The 21,356-nt window shown below is 42.9% G+C and overlaps 1 protein-coding gene across 2 annotated transcripts in view; it reads left to right on the top strand.

Moving 5' to 3' along the window:
* The window catches only part of BAG5 (BAG cochaperone 5), a 43,240-nt gene extending 23,947 nt beyond the window's left edge, over positions 1-19,293 (top strand). The window contains exons 3-5 of one of the 2 annotated variants that reach the window (XM_085851173.1): positions 5,780-5,960; positions 15,638-16,323; positions 16,513-19,293. In XM_085851173.1, coding sequence (XP_085707299.1) covers positions 5,780-5,960; positions 15,638-16,323; positions 16,513-16,743 — 1,098 coding nt within the window. In that variant the 3' untranslated portion in view covers positions 16,744-19,293. The remainder of the gene's footprint in view (positions 1-5,779; positions 5,961-15,637; positions 16,324-16,512) is intronic. The other variant, XM_085851174.1, reaches the window with a different exon arrangement.
* The last annotated feature ends 2,063 nt before the right edge of the window (positions 19,294-21,356 follow it).

The following is a 21,356-nucleotide window of genomic DNA, read 5'->3' as shown; positions in this document are numbered from 1 at the left end:
ATTTCACCACCATCTGCTTGAGCACCAGCACCTAGAGCAGTCAGGCTTCACACCAAAGAGGTCAATGATTGACTGTATCCTTGCTCTTTGGGTCCTCATTGAATGCAGACAAGAGTTTTGGCAAGGAGTTCTCACAGCCTATGTTGATCTCAAAATTGTTTGATTTCATGAATCAGGATAGGACCACTGGAGGATATTCTGTCTTCGTCGGGTGCCACCAAAACTGATCGATCTGATTTCTGAACTATACACTCGTAGTGAGTTGTGGTGGTTCCATCTCTGACTTATTTCCAGTTGTTACTGGAGTTTGTCTGGGGTGTGTCCAGGCCCTCACTTTTCAGCACTTGTATGTACTGGATTCTTGAGAGGATGTCGGAGAGATCGAGTTGCGGTGCATCGTTTGGGAATGTCAAGATCTCTCTCCTTAATTTCGGAGATGATGCAATCATCTTTGCAGAGTTGCTGGATATCCTTATTTGGGGTCCTCGAGGTACTGAATGAGGAGTCTGAGCCGCTGGGATTATGGGTTTCCTGGGTCAAAACTAAGATCCTGGCTTTCAATGGCATATTGGATGCTGCTATCTTGTCTGTCTGTACCTGTTTGTGGTGAGGATGTTGAGGTCACAGAGATTCACTGATCTTGGTAGTGATATTCCTGTCTCCGCATGTGGTGAGCCAGAGGTCAATAGTTGTCTGGGTCTGGCCTAGGGAGTCGTGGATTCACTTAATGATGGGGTGTGGTGCTGTTGCTCCCAATGCAGGATGAAGAAAGTCCGCGTCTTTCAGGCCTTTGTGCTTCCCATCTTGCTCTACAGACGTGAGGCTTGGATTCTGATAAGGAATCTAAGATGGAAACTTAACTCGCTTGGTACCAGGTGTCTTCGGAGAATCCTTGGCTATCACTGGTCAGATTTTGTGTCCAATGAGCGGTTGCTGAGAGAGTCTCAGATGAGATTTGTTACCTGTCTAGTCCGTGAGCGTCAGCCACATCTGTATGGACATCTGGCTTGTTTTCCTGATGCTGATCCTGCTTTCCAGATTCTCTCAACATGGGAGCCTCGTGAGTGGAGGAGGCCAATGGGCCAACCACGTGCTTTGTTGTTGCAGCAGGTTTATCGGCATCTCAAGGAGATGGGAATGGGTCAGGCATCTGCCTGGGGGATGACCAGACGAAGGCTCCTGGAGTGCCAGCGGAAAGTGGATGCAGCGACGTACTCAGGCCCGTCGCTAGGGGGGGGGCATTTTGGTGCAATGCCTCCCCATGGCGCATCTGGTGCCCCCCACTTGTAAGCCACCCATTTATGCCCTGTTGCACCCTGTGAACAACTTTGTGTTTAAGGATGAGCGCCCACTGTGAACTTGCTGTTTAAGAGTTCACCTGTGTGAACTAAAACCCTTATTCCAGATGTTCAACATGGTGAATAATAAGGCCTTCTTGGATAAACTGTTCTTTAATAATATCCTTCTTTGAATAACAGTCAAGAGATAAGTGTGCGCTTCCCAGCGCATCTCCAAAAGCAATTGGCAAGACAATACAGTCCAAGACCACAAGATAAAAGATAATAACGCAAGCACCAACGCCAGCAGCCAAGACCTCGTGTCGAATGTCGATGTTGTGTATGGTTATATATATATATATATCGTGGATCATTTAGTTTTAAGGAATAGCCAATCAGCGTATTCGATATGGAGACCCTATTGAGCAGGTTACCTGATTGGTTGTAAGTTAGGTATAAATGTAATATAGTCATAATATGATAATATCATTAAGGAAAAGACATAAATTTACATTATTAAAGATGAAGTGCACGTGCACCACGTGACCTTCACAACCCGTCAACCCTCCATCTTACAAAAGTAATTTTATAATAAAAATTAAAAATATGTGTGTTTGCAATCGTGCTTACATTTGAAATTATGCAGATAAAACCTGTTTTTGATGGATGGATGATTTGATAAATAAAACCGTCAACCGTGAAATCTCGCGAGTCGCGAGATTAGTGACGCGAGTTACGAGGGACGAATCACAGAACACGAGCTTGCAGCAGGAGAAAAAGATGTGGATGATGGATATATGAAAATGGCTCAGAAAAGGAAAAAAATGCAACCGACGAAAATAAAGATGATGAAAGACGTGTTGTGGGAGGAGGAGGAGGAGGAGGAGGAAAAGACGATCATGTCGATGAAATACCGACAGAAGCTGGCCAACCTGGCCAAGCCAGCAACGTCAGCCCTGCGGCTTTAGCCCCAGCGCAGGCAGCCGAGTTGCCACGCTCGGCGGCGGCCTCGGGGTCGGGTGTGACTGTCAAGTCACTTCCCGATGATCTTGGAAGTGAGAGACCGAATCAAGTTGTTCTACAGCGGTACCCTGGCCATCTGTTGCAGAACAAGAGTCGCTCGTTTGTGTCCTCGTGGTACCAGACTAATGAATGGCTGGAATACAGTGTGCAGACAGATGCAGCATTCTGCTATCCATGTAGGAAGTTTAACACCGCACGTGGCCCAGTGGACTCTACTTTCACAGTGCGAGGCTACCGGAATTGGAAACATGCCGTTGAGAAAGGCAGGGGTTTCACAAACGCGCAACTTCAAAGGAACATTTAACTTGTGTTTTGAGGTGGAAGGAGAATGAGAGGCGCATCGATTGTGGTAAGGAGATTTCCACACTCCTCAATGCTGACCAGCTAAATAGAAACCGGTACTATGTGTCTGCTCTTATAGATGTTGTGGGATTTCTCGCCGAAAATCAGATACCTTTTAGAGGGAGCCTTGATAATTTTGAAGATATGTCAGACGGGCACAGTGGGCTCTTCCTCTCGCTTTTAAACTACACACAAAAAAGACACCGAGCTAGCCGAAATAATAAAGCATATCCCACGAAACGCAAGCTATACTTAGTCCGGAAATGCAGAATGAACTGATCTGCACATTGAGTAATGTTGTGACGGATGCCATCGTGGAAGAAGTAGGCACATCGTGGTTTACCATCAAGGTGGATGGGACGAGGGACCCCACTGAATGTGAGAACATATCAATCATCATTCGCTTTGTATCGGCATCAAATGAAGCAACAGAGCGTCTACTCACAATAGCTACAGCCGACGCTGGAGATGCAAAAACATTGACAAACCTAATAACTGCAGAGCTGACAAAAACAGGACTTGATACGTTAAAAATATTAAGTCAGGTGTACGACGGTACATTACCGGGCTTCGGTAATGGCTGGGAAGCAAGGTGGGGTGCAAAAGTTGTTGCAAGAGATATTGGAAAGAGAAATCCCCTATGTGTACTGCTTAAATCACCAACTCCATCTGGTAGTTATCCACACACTGGCAGCAGAGAAAGCTGTCACTGATTTCCTCGAGGTTTGTTGTTGCCTCTACAAATTCTTCAGAAAGCCCACTGTTGCTGCACAGTATAAAGGTGAGCGGTTAAAACGACTTCTTGATCAAAGGTGGACGGGACATTTAGCCACTGTGTCTGTGATCATAGGATATTTTAAGGATATCACATCCTTACTGTCGGAGATTGATGCAGAGCGCGCCTACGGTGCAGAGATGAGGATGGAGGCTATTGGGCTTTTGCGGGAAGTCTCTGGGCCTGCCTTCATGTTCATTGCTGTCTTTGTACAAAAACTGCTGATGTTGTTAGATGGCCCTAACAGACTCTTGCAGGCAGAGGACATGGACTTGCTAATGGGGTTGGAACTGGTGACGAGTGCTACAGAGTGCGTGAAGAAACTCCACTCTGAGGATGAGTTCACTGATCTGTGGAACAAGGCCAATGATGCTCGCACTTCTACACCTGCACCACCAAAACGGAGGCGCACGATGCATAAGAACTTGGAACAGTTTGTAGTTTTGGAGACGACAGGACAAAACAACGACAATGACAAGACGGAACTGCAGAGGGTTTTTTTTACAGCGCAATTGACACTGTGCTTGGCGAGATCGCTCAGCGCTTCAGTGAGCGCAACACACAACTCGCCTGTTCACTCGCTACTTTGAATCCTGAAAATGGCACGTTTTTGGATCCCCACTTGCTCCAGCACATCATGACTTTAACAAAGTCAACCATCAGTGAAACAGAGTGTGTGGTTGCAAAGTAGTTTCTTCGCTCACAGACAGAAAAGCAGCCAAACGAGAGATGGACAACACAAAAACTCCTCTCAACATACCACAAAACGCTGGAAGCCATGCCAAGTGTAGTGACTGCTATGAGACTTGGACTAATGTTTGGTGCGTCCACTGCCATGTGTGAAAACTCATTCTCAACATTGAGGAATGTCTTCACTGACCATCGACGGTCCATGCGCCATGCACTCAAGGCACAACTGGTACAGCTGGCCTTCGAGAGAGACCTCACACGTAAATGCCTGAATGAATGGAAGGAGAAGGTCCTCAGAAGATTCCACACCGAGACACGTCGCCTGCAGCTCTTCTGACAGCGAGTACAGTGGTATAAAAACTATACGAGGAGTTCAGATTGTGTGTGTGACTGCTGGTGATGCGTTTGTGGTTGTGGTCAGCACCCGCCGTGGTCGGCTGCTTTATACTTCTGATGTTTAAGTTAAATGTTGTGTTTGGTGCTTTGCATATCCCATATCTAGTGCTTTGTGCATAACCTTACCTCTGTGTAAGTGACTGCTTTAAATGCGGACCTTGTGCTATCTTCAGGCTGGTCGTATTTGCTGTTTATAGTTTCACGTGATGATTGCAGGTCATAGCCTTCTGTATCTTATTTCAAAGTGCACTGATTCTGGTGCCAACCTCCCCCATTTAGTCATTGTATCTCTGGTATATTAATTTTCTCATGCCAATTCTTGACAACACCTTGTATAAGTGCACCTGAATTGGTGCCAATTGTGTAATCATTGAATATTTGCATTGTGAATGTGCCAGTTTGTTGCGGCTCTACTGCATTCGAATAATTTTAGGCCAAAAACATCGGAACATATTAAATCTAGCTGAGATCAATTTGGTTAGTGTGCGCCTGCAACCTCAGTATAGATGTGTCAATGCTGCATGAATACGATAGTATACCGGGTTATCAAAAATATTAAATATAATAATTGTGCCCCCCCATCCAGTTCATATGCCCCCCCTTAATACTGAGCCCTGGCTACGGGCCTGGACGTACTGCTCCGGTTCATGCTCCCATACATGATCTGACCTGATATTTAAACATTGGGGGGGGGGGACATGTATATATATATATATATATATATATATATATATATATATATATATATATATATATATATATATATATATATATATATATATATATATATATATATATATATATATATATATATATATATATATATATATATATATATATATATATATATATATATATATATATATATATATATATACATATTATGTCCATGCTAATTTTTTATGTTCAGCTTCTCATTGATATCATTGAGTGTTTCATAGTTCATCTTAAGTAAAAGTCCAAGATTAATCTTCATGCAACATAGAGAACTTCGTCGATATGAGGAACGTTAAAATCATGACACGTACATGACAAATAACTCAAAGATGCATTGTGCCTCAGGTCATTTATATGACTTGGCTTGCAGTTCTGTTTAGTTGAAGTCGTTTTGGATAAAATACATATTAGTCCACACTATGATGGTGTTCATAAAAAGCAGTCATTCAAGTGTGATATCCAATGAAGATGATTTGGATAATGAAACCCTTGCATCAAGAATGGGCCACAGAACATTGATCTGCATTGCATTGTATTACCTAATGTGGTTCCTGTACAGTGTTTGTGGCTGTTTGTGGTACAGACTGGTGGTTCCGAGATTGTGCGGAGTGCACGCCGGAACGCAGTGGCGCGGTTGTACATGGCTGTCGATCTGTTGGAACATTGGCCTGAATGCAGGCCCTTGGAGGAATGCACAATGGAAAATTGCCAAGTCATCGACCATATTGACCAAATATCTGGTAATTACACCAACCCCTTTGTACCTTAACAACTGCTTCACATCACGATTGTAATTTGATGTTTGAATTTGGTTGACATTTTGCAAATCAGTGACTATTAAAATGCAGTGTTAAAGCATTTGAGGAATCAATGTGGAGGTCGTTCATTCATTTATTCATTTGCATACAGCACCTGGCTACTTGTTGCTTCAATTCCGAGAGGGTGGTTGTGTTTTCGATGCAGTGACCCCTGTAGGTTCAGTCTAGAATCTGGAAGAGTCAGTGTGTTGGCAACAATATTGCCTATTCTTTGGAAAAGCCCGTAATTTTTGAATGTCCACCAGCAGTCAATGGCACCCTGGCATAAGTCTCGTACAACAAAGGCATACTTGTTCTTAATGTAACGTCCTGTCCATGAAGCACTTGGATGTCAGGTTATTTATTTATTTTTATTTTTATTTTTTAATTGCAGTGTCAGTAATCAAATCGAGATTAAGCTCCCTCTGAGCTAGTCTTAACCCTCATGGAGATGATAATTGAAAATGATGAAATGAAGAATTTGGCATTGACTTGGAAAAGACAGAATTGTTAATTACACAACCAAGGTAGGAAGTTTTCCCCCCCCCTCCCCCCCAACAGGGAAATCTGACACAGGTGGAGGCCATTCAGCCCCTCATGCCAGCACGAACACCACACTAATTTATCTACACAAGATCCAAGGAAGAAATTGCATAAATATTTTTTTTTTCTTTTTCTTCTTCCTCTCAGGGGAGGGGGCATGTGCTTGGTTAAAACATACATCAACCACACAACACCGCTTGACAAGACCCCCACCAACAGCACGCCTACACATGCATACAATCACCCATCGATGCTCAAGCTACGTAAAAGTCCTGTCAACATCTCCATATCCCTCTATCTCCATAACTTTCAGGTACCTATCTAATTCTAATTTAAACTTATCCACTGTTTCTGCTGCCACTACCTTTCCAGGGAGGCCATTCCATGCATTAACTGCCTTACCACCATCTTAACTCTCTTCTTCACTCTCAGGTTATGGCCCCTGGTCCTATCACTGTCTACTCTGTTGAATAATTCATCTGCCCTTATTTTATTTCAACCTTTCATTATCTTGAACATCTCAATCATATCTCCTCGTAACCGCCTCCTTTCTCGTGAATAAAGCCCTGTCTCCTTCAGCCGCTCCTCAGCTGAGTCGAGCTAGGTCGGGAATCGATCTAGTAGCCCTGTGCTGAACCCTCTCTATGGCATCGATGTCCATCCAGAACTGGTGACCAAAACTGCACACAATATTCGAGATGTGACCCTCACTAAATTTCTGTTCGATGTTAACACCACCTCTTTTAGTCTAGGCGATGGGTGCAAAATACAGCTAGAATTGCTCAGTAAGTGATAAAAGCATGAGACTTGGCACAATTATTCTTCAACCCATACTGATTAATTTCAAGGGTGGAGCTATTGAATACAGCATGTTCCTTGGCAACGGTTGCTAGGTGACAAATTTACCCTAGCAATGGGCTTTTTAAGCCTATTTACTACATTCGGAAAGGTTGGTGCTATGTTGCAGAACATCAGAACTATCAGTAGACATGTTTTAAAGACAACTAGTGTCATCAGAAAACAAAACAACACAATAATTAGTGTCACCACAAAACAAATTCGCATTTGTTTTGTTGCTCGGTAATGGATAAACAATACCAACTGTCTATGTATATATTTATCCTTCATTTGTAAATTATGCTTCTACTTCACATTGCCTAATGGCCTACAGAATAGGAATCTTTTGGGTAAATAATCGATACAGGTTGTCATAATTGTGATCAAAAAGTAACAAAACATTAAATATTTAGTTGCATAGTAACCTATTTACCATGGCAACCATCTGAGTACACATAGAAAACTACCTGTGAACACGGGATTCACTTAACTCATTAACTCAACTTAAACATAACAGTCTTGTTGTCAATAGAAGACCTTCTTCCTGGAAATATAATGAAAGCAATGATATTTTACACCACACATCAAATCAAAACATTGCTGCTACACAATGCATTCACGGTAGCAATGAGCAACTGTCAATTATGTTGTCACCTTGGACTTTCTTTGGACCTTCGCCATAGCTTTAAGCATTGTCACAATCTCTCCTGCATGTGCAGTTAACAGTGCATTGTAAGTGCGCTCGTACACATTTGCAGTCTATACACCTGCTCCGACATGCACACTTCAGCAGCTCTGGGCAGGATGCACTGGCTTCTGGCACATTTGTCCACAGGGGCTTCCACTGTTCTGGGCAAGTCCATCCCCACTCAGCAGGAGAGGGTAACTGGCGATATGGCATGGTGGTACGCCCCCAGTAGTGCCCACCTTGCAATACTGCCCTCCTGATATGTTGCTGTAGGGCAGCCTTGGTAGGAGGAAGGTCTGACATCTGACGCCCTTTGCGTGTGAATAGAAGCTTCCTAACTTCGTTTATTGAGACACATGTTGATGTCCTGTCAAAGAGAAGGATACTGAAATACTCCAGGGAAGCTTCTGTCTCTTCAGATATTTGCTCTGGTGAATCGTGCAACTCAAAGAAGGCTCTAGTGAACTCATCATGTGTTTCCCACACTTTCCATGCAGTCTTCTTTCCCACTTGGGCAAACTGGATACAGTGTCGCAGCCTGTGAAAGCGTGAAACACCGGAAGTACGAAGGATTTTTGTGGGCCAAGTGATGCACATATCTCACGAGCCGGGATGAAGTGAAAGTCCTTTCCACTACCGAATGCAATCCAGAGTGCTATCCTTCCTAGCTGCTGTACAGCCGCTACCGCTAGCACAACTACATCGCTATCCACTGATCGAACAAGGATCTTATGAAAGCCGTGCATGACAGCGTCAGCGACATGTACCATAATCCTGGAATCTGCTTCCTCGTGATTGCAAGGAGCAATGTTGGTCGTATCTCATGCAGGTACACAGAATACAGTATCACCATCGGTAACAAGAGGCTGCTCTGCTGGTGCATTTGCTATCAGTTCATTGTTCAGAAGTTTAAACAACTCTTGAAGCCTTCTGCAGTAAACAATTGCTCCAGAGTAATGTTAGCCGAAGGAGTAAAATTTTAGATATTAAAATACATTATGATTGTTTTGAAAAATTAGTATACAGACATCCTATATACTGGTTGCTAAGGAAAATATGTTGCCTAGAAACTGAAATTAAGCCTTGTGTTGTTGACAATTGCTCCAAATTGATGTTTATATGAAAATTGAAGTTGTAGATATTAAAATAAAGCATAATCATTTCATAACATTGGTCCACAGTCATCCTATGTGCTGGTTGCTAAGGAAAATATGTTGCCTAGCGACCGTTGCTATGCTATATTCAGTTCACATTGGCTCCACCCCTGAACACGTTTAGAATGTTGTGTTGAACATTTGTGCAAAGTTTCATGCTTTTATCACAATCTGAACAATTTTTCACCCCTCACCTTGACTACAGTATATTGCGCATACTTGACTACAGCATACCTGGCATTGCGCTGCCTGCTTACCTCCCATATCTATTACCACCCCCAGATCCTTCTCTTGTGTGACACGCTCCAAAATTACCCCTTGCATCCTGTAATCTCTATTTTCATTGTTCTTTCCCATCGCCAACACCTTACACTTGCTCAGGTTAAATTACATCTGCCAATCTATGCAAGTATCAATACTTTCCTGAATCTGACCTCCAAGCTTGGGTCATCTGCAAATTTAGAAAGCTCACTCTTTACCCCATTATCCAAATCGTTGATGTAAATGAAGAATAGTAATGGTCCGAGTACTGATCCCCGAGGCACCCTGCTACTTGCATCCTCCCAGCAAGACATCCTCCCACTCACAGCCACTCTTTGCTTCCTATCACTAAGCCAGTTTGCAATCCAATTGGCCTCCTGACCAGCCACTCCACAAGCCCTCACGTTGGCTAAAAACCTCCGATGTGGTACCTTATCAAATGCCTTCTTAAAGTCGAGATATATTGTATCCACTGCCTTTCCCTCATCCACCCAATTAGACACTGCTTCATCGAACTCCAAAAGATTTGTTAAACAGGAACTACCTTTGGTAAACACATGCTTGACTACCTTTAATAAGTTTGTATTTGTTTAAATGGTTCATCTGGTCCTTAATTAATGTTTACTTTGTTATTAGTCTACCCCCGAAGGGGTTGCAACGCTATTGTGTTGCCTTTGTCTGTGTGTCCATGTCTATAATATACTGGTGTGTGTGTGTGTGTGTGTGTGTGTGTGTGTGTGTGTGTGTGTGTGTGTGTGTGTGTGTGTGTGTGTGTGTGTGTGTGTGTGTGTGTGTGTGTCTGTGTCCACAACTCCAAAACCATGAAACCTAGCAGCCTAAAACTTTGCATGCATACTAAGGGAACTCCAAGGAACTGCATGAATGAAAATTGGGTGTTTGGGTTAATTAAAACACCCCTTTTGAAGATAATAACTTCTTTGATTGTATCCTTTGTCAGGTGCATCCTCGGTCACCTCCCTCTCTATGGGGTCTTAAGGTGTATCCTGGGTTATCTCGCTGGGGTCTGAAGCCGCCATGTTTTTTGGCCTGCTCAACCATGCCCTAACCTGGAACACGCCGCAACGATTTCTTCAGGATAGGTTTTTATCACCAAGGGTGTCGGAGGCATTATGTTTCCGGGTTGTCCGTCCGTCCGTCCGTCCGGATTTTCGTTTACGCAATAACTCAAGGAGCAAATTGTCGAATTTCATCAAACTTGGTAAAAAGGTAAAGTAAGACAGGGCAATTAAATGATTAGATTTTGGGCCAGATGTGATAAAGGTCAAAGGTCAAGGTCAAACTCTGAAATTTTACTGTTTACGCCCTAACTCAAATATTGGACAGAATTTCATCAAACTTGGTACAAAGGTAAAGTTAGACAGTGCAATTAAGTGATTAGATTTGGGCCAGATATGGTAAGGGTCAAATATGTCAATACTCAAGTGTTTGTGCGGGAGAGCGAAGGCATACTCGTCGACTGCGCCTGGTCGAATTACTCGTTTTTTGTGGGGGGGGGGGGGGTTCCACTCTCCTCACTCTCCTCACTCATATTGTCGATACCTATGAATTGCTGGATAAATTGCAATGCTTATAAATGTCCAGAGACACCAATGTTTGTAGCTTTATTTCATTTCCACATATGCCATAACCTCGATAATCTCTTGAAGTAAGCCAATTTACAAAATTTAAGCTCCAGAATTGAACTTGGCAGCAGTTCTGACGTTACAAAAAGAAAGTGTTAATTTGTCCAAATCGGACATTGCTTGGGCGTTTCTGGGTGCATGGGTTTATCGACGGCAATTGGTAATAGCTTCCGTTGGAGTGCTTGCTTGAGTACATAAGCCACTTGCCAAGCACCCTGCAGCCGATAGCGGTACAGTCGGCAGTTATTGCACAAGGTAGAGGTATGTATGTAGCACACATGGACGTGGTACTTATGGGGATGTTTTGATCTGTAGAAACTATCCAAGGGTGTGTGGGCATGCCGTGCCTGTTGCAGGCACTGGAGGCAAAATTTAATCCCGAATCTTATGGAGGTTTTTTCAGGCTTTCCTTTGTCCTCGTGACTTTCTAAAGCAATTGGTTATCAGATGTGCTTTACAAAGTTTTTATGGTTTCTTTTTGTGAGTTTCATAGCAAAATAAATTTACACTGTAACACCCGTTGTCCGTGCCGTTTGCTGTATTCACGTGTTTTCTAAATTACAGAGCCAAATTTTTAGCTTATCTGGAATTTGCATTCCAGATCAAGTGTTGTCTTCATGCTCCACCCGTCTCATTTTTCGACTTCTCCGGCCAAGACGCTGGGCAGATCCAGCTGAAATTTTGCAGCAACAATTCCTCTCCTGACCGGAAACAGGAATTGCAAAGCACGTTCTGGTCACATGACCTTACATAGGTCAAAATGGCTGACTTCGTAAATTTCTTCAAAAATCTTCTTCTCCAGACCAACCAGTCAGAATGCCACCAATTTAGGATTGCAACATTAGGCGAGGTTAGGGATGTTAAATTGTGAAGGCCATGCTGATCATGCGACCGGAAGTGTGTCAAAATGGCGGTTGCACAAATTCATTCCAAAGTCTTCTCTTGATCCACCTGTCAGAATGTGAAAACTTGGGTTGCAACATTATGGTAGGGGAGAGATGTTAATTATATTGTGGAAGTCGTGCAGATCACTTTACCGGATATGTGTCAAAATAGCCGGCTTGGTCAACTTTTGGGAACACCACATTAATTCCTTCAAAAATCTTCTGCTCTAGACCCACTTGTCAGAATTCTACCAAATTTTGGTTACAACATTAGGCCAGAGCCCAGATAAGCTACAGGTCCAGTGGTCATATTTTTCCCCACCTGTCACACACACACCTGTTAATATAGATTAATGTGTGCACATCTCCTTGAAACGTCTATAAAAATGCAACGTTGTTTTTTTATTTATTCAATGAAATTCCCCCAAAACAACGGTGAAAGCTACTCGAGTTTTTTTGATTGTATACAGTATGTACTGCAGTCGGTAATGACACCAACTCCAATCTGCCGATTCTGTGTGTATGTGTGTGTGTGTGTGTGTGTGTGTGTGTGTGTGTGTGTGTGTGTGTGTGTGTGTGTGTGTGTGTGTGTGTGTGTGTGTGTGTGTGTTTTTATTATTATGTGTGATAGAATTGTTTAGAACAGTTGTGTGAAAAAACGAGATGTTTGTTGTTCATAAAGCATAAATCTCTTTCTCTCTTTCTCTCTTTCTCTCTTTCTCCCCCCTCGTAATACTTGTTATCGTAATTGTTATCAAAAAGTAACAAAACATTAAATATTTAGTTGCGTAGTAACCTATTTAGGGGGGGGGGGAGGGGGAGGGGGGAAGGGAAATCAATGATATCAGTCATGTGGTTCAGCAGCTATATTTGTTTCAACATAAAAGCCTTCAAATATCTTCTTTTCCGTAACAGCTGAACAGATAGAAGCGAAACTTTACAGGTATGATCACCCATCCATGGGACACAAAAACTCCTACATCTATGACATCATAGGTCACATTTTTTGGCAGCTAGGATGTTTTTTTGAAGAATAAACCTTCAAAAATCATTTCCAGAATGGCTTGACAGATCAAGGGGAAACTTTACCTCCATGCTCCCCAAGCCTTGGGGATGTCTGTGTTCACAAATAATTAATTGGTCACATGGTCTGTCAATTTATAGCTAGATGTTGTGGTATTTGTAAGCATTAATAAATGCCTGGAAATGAATGATTAAAATTGATGGTTACATGTTCCAAGCTTCATTTAGCACGGATTGGTAAATTGTAATATAAACTGCTTTATGTAATGAACTAATTTTGACTGTAGATGGCAGAATTGTACTGTAAACTGCCTGGTGAGATTTGTGAAGGTGCTGGAACGTTCTCAGACAAAACTTCCAGTGTAGGTGTAGACTGGAAGGCACGAAATTGTTCTGTGTTAATATAAATCCACAAGAGGGGGTGTAGAGAGACCGGTAACATGGAACGAGCCGGGTGTTTCGATCGTCTCCGTGCTCGATTTAACTCTGATGAGTGAATGAGGTGTTGATGTCCAGAGCGGTTGTTAGCACATGGAGCTGATTATAATCAGGTTGATTAAAACTCATTAAGATTGTGTATTGGGAAAAATTCCTTTGAGCTCTTCAGTCATCCTGAACAGGCCAGCGTACGAGAGAATATCGTTCATTCAACAGCCTCGCAGGGCGAGGTGAACGTGCGTGAGTTGTGCCGGCAGGACTGGGACACTGGGTGGCGGAAACAACCCAACGTGGGAATTGGAGTTGGATTTGTATGTAATGGTGAACTTCCTCATTTGATTTTGTATCTGTTTGTTTATTTGAAATACAAGTTTCAAAAACGTTGCGCTGTTGTTGTAACTGTAACGTCACTCAGAAGTCACTGACCCTACTGACAAACATTCATTGGATTGGAAGCTGACCTGTACGTTCATTCATCACCTTGAATTGCAGTCGTTGGAGAACGTACTGGGTTCGGCACCATGAACAACATACGTAGATTAAATGGAAGGAAAACCCTAAGGTGCGTGTATCACTCCCGACAGTCTGCCAACCATATTGAATTCAACGAAAATCTAAATTGTATTTATTTATTTGTCTTAAACCGCTTCATCATTCGACGTAAAACTTCAGTTATGATCTCGTAGTCATGGGGAATATGTGGTTTAAATTTTAACCTGATCGGACGCATGGTTTGGCAGCCAGAAGGATTTAATGTTTTGAATTGATGTTCAGGGATTTAAATAAAACTTGGTGCAGGTATGCAATAATGTGGGCGAAGGTATATCTGGCGATGTCACTACGTTGAAGAGTGCCCTTCTAGTTGATTTTTAAAGTTGAAATGACAGCTCACTTTGCCGTCAGTACTGTAGACTACTACAGCTCTTTTAGAATGTGGGGACCAGAGACCCGACTTACTTTTTAACATTCCAACTGTGCCTCAACCATTCAATGATACCATCCCTCCGAAGTTGCAGCAAATATAGCATCATTGTGCTCGACTCAAACCGACAAGGTAGGCCCTCCATTTCTTTGGTTTTCTCAACGTGTTTCCAGGGTCTGCCATCATCGGTTGGTGGACTTTAAAGATCCCACGGTATATTTTGTGAAGAGGCGAGTTATCGCCAGTACCCAAATTAATGCTCTAACCGACTGGGGGCACTGCATCAGCAGCACAGTCATGCTGCCTCTAATACAAGCAAGCAGGGACATGCTACACCCAAGTGAATGCAAGGAGGACTGCCACACTTTCTTTCCATCCTTGTGCATTTCTGCGAACCTCAACAAAATCCTGGAAGTTTCATTTGCGAACCTTTAAAAGTTAAGGAACATTCAGAAAGACTTTTTGTAATGTGTTCTTGCAATTTTTTTTTATATATATTTTTTGATAACAGCAGATAACGTCCAATAAGAGATGGCTGCTCGAATGAGGGTGCTCGATCACAACATGGCCAACCTTGTCATCACGACATAATGCTTAGTGTTGCCTTTCTTTCCTTCTTGCCTGGACCCTGATGATGATGTGTCACCCCCACAACAGAGCAACAAATTATCATTGGACGATAAGATGATTGGTTTGGCAGGGCTGCAAAAACAATCAGAAGGAAAGAAATCTTGTGACCGTTGAACAAGGTCACATGGTTTCTTTTAACATTTATACTTTAACTTTTTTCACTTTTCTTTCACCGGGCTGGCAGGATGGCCTTGAGGTGCGCACACTCGCCTCTGAGCTGTCTAGCCTGGTTATGAATCCTGACCCAGCTATAAACTGACATCCTGATGTTATACATCCAGGCTGATTCATCATTGTGTGTGCTGCATCCCTTGGATGGACGTTTTAACTGGGTGTCCCATCTGCCAGCATTAGTTTGTGGATGCTAAAGATCGCATGGTATTCTTTGTGAAGAATAGGAGCGCTATCGCCAGCACGCTGAACAAATTTATAATTCCTGCACACACTGTCGAGTATCCTGTGTCGGAGTGGTGACCCATCCAGAATGTTAGCAATTGCCAAGAAACTTATTCAGCAGAACCAGCGCTCTTTGTAGAGCATGGTACATGGTGATATTGTTGTTGATCATTTCTTTTACCACCCCATATTCTGTTCAAGCTGAAGTAGAGCCAATGAAGCAAGAGTTGTTGCTGTCTTTGGCATCTGACTGTCCAGAAGTCAGCCATTACACAAGGCTTGCCAAGGCACTCAATGCTGTACAGCTGCGCTTGGACGCCGTGGAAGCCTGCGGACGAGAGACTATCCGTGCTTACCGCCGAGCCTCTGTGCAGCGTGTTTCTCTGCTTCTTCGCTTCCTCGATCATGCTGGCGAGATGGGCATCGGTTTTGTTCCATCGGTGGAAGAGAACGTTGGTGGAGTGGGAAATTTGCTTGACACAGCACCTCTTGCCGATGTCCGAGAGACCCTGCGTGATGCCAATCTGCTGAAGGCTGAAATGCTTGGCCTCTGTCACTCTACAAATATATCAGAGACTCCAACTGAGACAGCAATACAGGAAGAAGAGCATGAAACCCTGGAATTTGCCATGGAGGATGAGGGAAAGCGACACCAGACACTTTCAGGGTTACAGAGACAGCTGCTAGCTCTGCAAGGACGTTTGGATGCTGTGCAAACTGGTCGAAACCCATACGTGCGGCAGGAGCGAAGACGTGCAGTGCTGGAAGTGCAGGCATTGCTCTCACATGGAGATCTCCTCCACGCGTTGGAGGAATGGAAAATAAAGACTGGTTCTGAAAATGAGGATGTGCAGCCAGCGCATCCGGCAGAAGTAATAGTCTGGAAGGTAGGTACATCTTGGCACATTGTTTCCCCTTTTCCTTTGGCTCATGTAAATTAATTTCCTCTCGTGCAAAGATTGTGTCGCTAGATTATAAAGTGCTTGTATCTTGGTATACCTTTTACACCACCATTGTGTTTTGACTTGTACCCCTCATTCACTATGTGATCTGTTTTGTGCAATGTATTTCCACAGGTACTGCAGCAGCTGTGTGGGCTGCAAAGACAGGTTTTGTCCTTTTCTGGTCGACATGGTGACAAGGATTATCTTTGCCTCGAGGAACTATTGACCACTCAACTTCTGGCATTGGATGCAGTGGAAACACACGGAGATAGGAGCGCTCGTGACGTGCGCCGCAGTGCAGTCACTACAGCACAGGGAATGTTATCCTACCTCGATCTTAAGTCTGATGATATCGATGATTGACCTTTTGAACGTGACCGATTATTGCCTTTGCTTCGTTGACCACATGGTGATGTCCTGTCGTGGACTTGTGGAGCTTGTAGAATGAAGTTTGTTTTGCCACTGGTTGGCTCTCACTCCGAGAGCATAGTTGTACTGCACGGAACTTGATGATCTGTCTCTCATGAATACAAAACGCAGTTTAATCTTTCATATTGATCATTGTTTTGTCACAAAAGCTGCACTTCTTTGCTGCTTGTTAGGAAAACTATTGGCTTTCAATTGCAGAAATGCTCAAAACGCAGAATCCTTGCCATCGAGTTGCAGGATCTTATCCGCTTCGAGTCAAATCCCAGCTTTCTCTGTTTGTCTCGTACGGCATTCTATCTTGAGTAAGAGAGGACATTAAGGTGGCTAACAAATCGTGTGTGATCTTCCTTGTGAGGTGTTTGATTGCAGCCAATAGTCTGAGGGTCGATTATCGACACTGAACTTTCTTGATTGCATATTTATTGGAAAAGCATGTTTGTCACTCCACATCTTGTATTTGCGCAAGTTATGTTTTTGTTTGTTTGCTACATTTGCACTTATGTGTGGATCGAAAACATGCTGGTTATACCTTTTGGCTTTGAGTGGGCCTAGTGAAATCACAAAGTATAATTTCACTTTTACGCACGTTTCGTAGCAAAGACGTTTAAATTTGGTTGAAAGAAGCAGTCGGTCGAGATTCTGAAAAAATGGAAACTGAGCGAGTCTTGGAAGAATTATTAGGTCGCTATGGGATTGAAAACGCACATTTGGCTCACAAATGGCATCTACCAAAGGGTCTGCCTTGCTTGCTTCGGTCAACATCCGAAGTCACACATTATGGTTGATTCTTCTTGATACCTTCAGTGAAACTTGAAATTGCCACTAAAATGCTACTGTGCCTGTTAAAGGGCACAATCATCCATCCCTCTTGTTGGGTGACTCGTCAGTCCCACCTTGTTTCCCATCAAATCTCGATTATCTTCTCTCGCACATCCCAGCCCAATATTAGCAACACTTTAATTGTGCTCAAAGTTTACTTCTTCTTCTTCTCCTCCTTCTCGTTCTCCTCCTCGTTCTCCTCCTTCTCGTTCTACTCCTTTTCGTTCTACTCCTTCTCCTCCTTCTCGTTCTCCTCCTTCTCGTTCTCCTCCTTCTCGTTCTCCTTCCCGTTCTCCTTTTTTCTTTTATAAAGATCACAGAGGAGCTTAAACATTGGAAGTTAAGGAAAAAGGCATTGTGTTGTAGTTGATAAAGCAGCATTAAGTCTGCAGTTTGACAACTGTGCACGACTTCATTACAAGCACCCACTAATGTAAAACATTTGTGTGATGTCGTTGAGCATCCGGGCCCAAAGGCGTTTCTTTTAGGACAGATAATATAGTGTTTTCTACAGGCCCAGATAGCTTAACATCTTTTCCAATGCTTGCTGTGATTCATCTTTTACAGCACTAGAATGGCAACTTCTAGTCTGCTGTGGCTCCCTGGGAAATGAAACTCAGGATAAGAGATGCTTGTGTTCAACAGCACTGTACACTTGCATTGATGTATCCTGTTACTAAGTTTAGGGGGTGGGCCACAAAGTACAACTTCTCTAACTCCATGTGGTCATAAGAACCAATTCCCATACTGCCTGCTGATGGTCATTAGTTTTCTCCATTACAGAAGCATTTTCCTTTTCCGAATTGTTTTTCTCCCAGATTGTATGCAAAGCTCCTTTTGTATCTCCCTTTTCCAAGCTTGCACTGATGGCTCCGTGGTCTTATTGTGTGCATGCATGCGTGCGCATACGCCATCGTATCGTGGAACCAAATGATAAAATATTTCGATGGAATCGATGAAAATGATATCAGTTGGTTTCACCTTTTGAATGAAATTGATTGAGGTACGCAAACCGCCATGAGAAGCTGACGTTTCGGTCGTGAACCCTTTTTCTGAGCAAAATATCGCTCTTTTGATCTGCCGAAGCATTAATGCCGGAAACGTAAGCTTCTCATTGCTTCCTCTATTGGTTAGCGTAGCCCGATCGACGTCCTCTCAATTTCATCCATCTTCCTACCCGTCTGCTGACCAACTTCATCTTACACTTCCTGTTGCTAGTACTGTACCTTTCTGCTCTAGGTTGCATTTCTTTATGTCCTTTCATTTGTAAAGGAAACATTTAATATGGCTGATACAAGAGAAAAATTAGTGCAGGCCGACTATTGCAAATGACGTGCTGTATTTCTGGGCATTGTGCAAACGTGACTTTAAAACTATGTCACCCTTTTTATTTTCGCATCTACATGCTGTGTTTTCTCTTACTGTCACACTTTACATAAAACCATCTCTGGCAAAAATTAAATAATCTGTTTTTTGGATTTTTTTTTCATTCACTGAACTTGTCACCATTCTCAGACTACGATAACACTCGGTCTTTGTTGGTGTTGTTGCCTATGTTTGCCTCCTTGGAGCAGATTTGTATCGATTCTTATTTTGTGAAAATTGGTGGATGGTTTGCCTGCGTCTGTTTACCTCACACAAGTTGAATTAAAAAGCTTTGGAAAACCTGTTGAATGGAAATTTTTTCCAGTTACCTCCCCTACTGAAGGTGGACGGAGGTTATGTTTTCACTCCTGTGTGCCTGTCTGTGAGCAAGCTATCTTAAAAGATTATGGACGGATTTGGATGAAATTTTGTGGACAGGTCGGGTGTGTGTGACAAGGACGAATTGGTTCGATTTTGGTGAAAGGCCGGATCCCAATCCGGATCATCTGTGGATTACCAAACGAACTTCAGGATGGCGGAGGTATGCGCTCTTCCGTGTTCAAATTGTTTTTGTTTTCCAGAGTCGAATAGTAAGGGAAAGCATGCATTGATTATACTCCTAAACCTTACAGCCTTTATCCCACATAACTGAAATCTCATCACTGTTATGTTTTAGTGTAATTATTTGCCATCCCCTCTCTCCCTGTCCTGCAGTAATTGATGTATAATCTCTTGGTAATATTATGGTGATGAACATTCTGTTTTTGGTCAACTCCATTTATTTTCTGTTGTTTTTGAGGCCCAGGTCAGAGTTGTCCAATATCCAAATCACACACACACACACACACACACACACACACACACACACACACACACACACACACACACACACACACACACACACACACACACACACACACACACACACGAAGACACCAGACAAACAGTCCAACGACGTAACTTCCTGGAGCTCCGTGGTTGCTGGTAGTGCCATCTCGTGGCTTTAATTTTTCTCTCCTCGGTCAGTGGGGCATTTTTAGGGAGAAATCTCCTCATCTACTCTCGGCCCCATGCAATCAGTGCTTTATCCTCTTAGTGCTGTATGTCCAGTGAGGAAGCAGCACGTACCATTTTTCAAGTGTTTGGTATGACTTGGCCAAGGTTGAAATCAAACTGCTAACCTCCCAGACCACAACATCACAACACCACTTAGTGTGGTATGCTTTTACAAAATTAATTTGACACCCACCTGCCTTCACCCCCACACCCTCCTTTTTACACACACTTCTTCTTTTATTTCCCAATATATATATTTTTTTCTCCTCCCCACATTCCACTTGGTTATTCTTTGTGAGAGGGTGCAAGACCCGAAAGTAGGTGGTTGAAAACAGAGATCACCAACGTGTCCGATGGTGAAGTTATCGACCCAGATGCATCATGACATTCCGATGATCTTGAAGGCCTTAGTGTCGATGGCGTCTAGTTGAGCAATGTGTGAGTTGGGAGTGCAATCTGCAGATGTGGACTTCAAGCAAATAGCACATTCAATGTTGTGGAGTTTTGAACCAGTGTACTCTGGATGGAGAAAATCAAAATTTCAGGAAGTGAAATTGAATTGCTTCATTTCATCTGTAATAACTCATTATGTCCAACACAGTCAGTAATGTTTGACCAAACTTGCTTATGTCTCTGTCCATGTGGTGTAGATGGTACAATGGGCTTGGCCTCTGTTGGAGGGTGACCTTCATAATGCAGGATCTTTTCCATCAACCCAACCAGAAAATCAGTTTTCATATTCTCTGGTAGTTGGTACAAATCAGCACTCTCTTAAGCACTAAAAGAGAATTTGCTGCCAAAGAAAATGTTCCACGATTTTGCTGCTTTAAAACGAGGATTATACAAAGAACTTTGGTGTTGGGGGGAGGCTGTTGGACCCATCATGCCTGTGCTCCACCAACCCCAGAAACCATCACCATCAACATACAAGCTACCTACATCAAGTCCTCAAATATCCTTCAAATACCAATTTAAACCTATGTACTCCTGCTGCCCCTACCTTTATTGGGAGACTTTCCATGCATTAATGACTCTTCTGAGTGAAAGACCCCTGCCTTATTAAAGACCCGATGAAAGCTCTAACTCTTGTCTTCTTGTTCATCAGGCTATGTTCCCGATTCTATCACTTTATTATGCTAAAAAAAACTCATTTGTACTTATTTTGTCTCTACTCTTCATTATTCCCAACACCTTTCTAATGTATAAAGTCAGGGTTGTCCGTTCACTATCCTTTTTAAATGCTGAGCGTCAAGCAAGGAAGCAGCACGAATCACTTTTAAAATCTTTGGTGTGACTCAGATGGGGTT

This window comes from Eptatretus burgeri, chromosome 13 (genome assembly GCF_056783735.1).
Source record: "Eptatretus burgeri isolate ZD-2024b chromosome 13, Ebu_testis_v1, whole genome shotgun sequence".
Lineage (NCBI taxonomy): Eukaryota > Metazoa > Chordata > Myxini > Myxiniformes > Myxinidae > Eptatretus > Eptatretus burgeri.
This window is presented reverse-complemented; position numbering and strand designations above follow the sequence as displayed.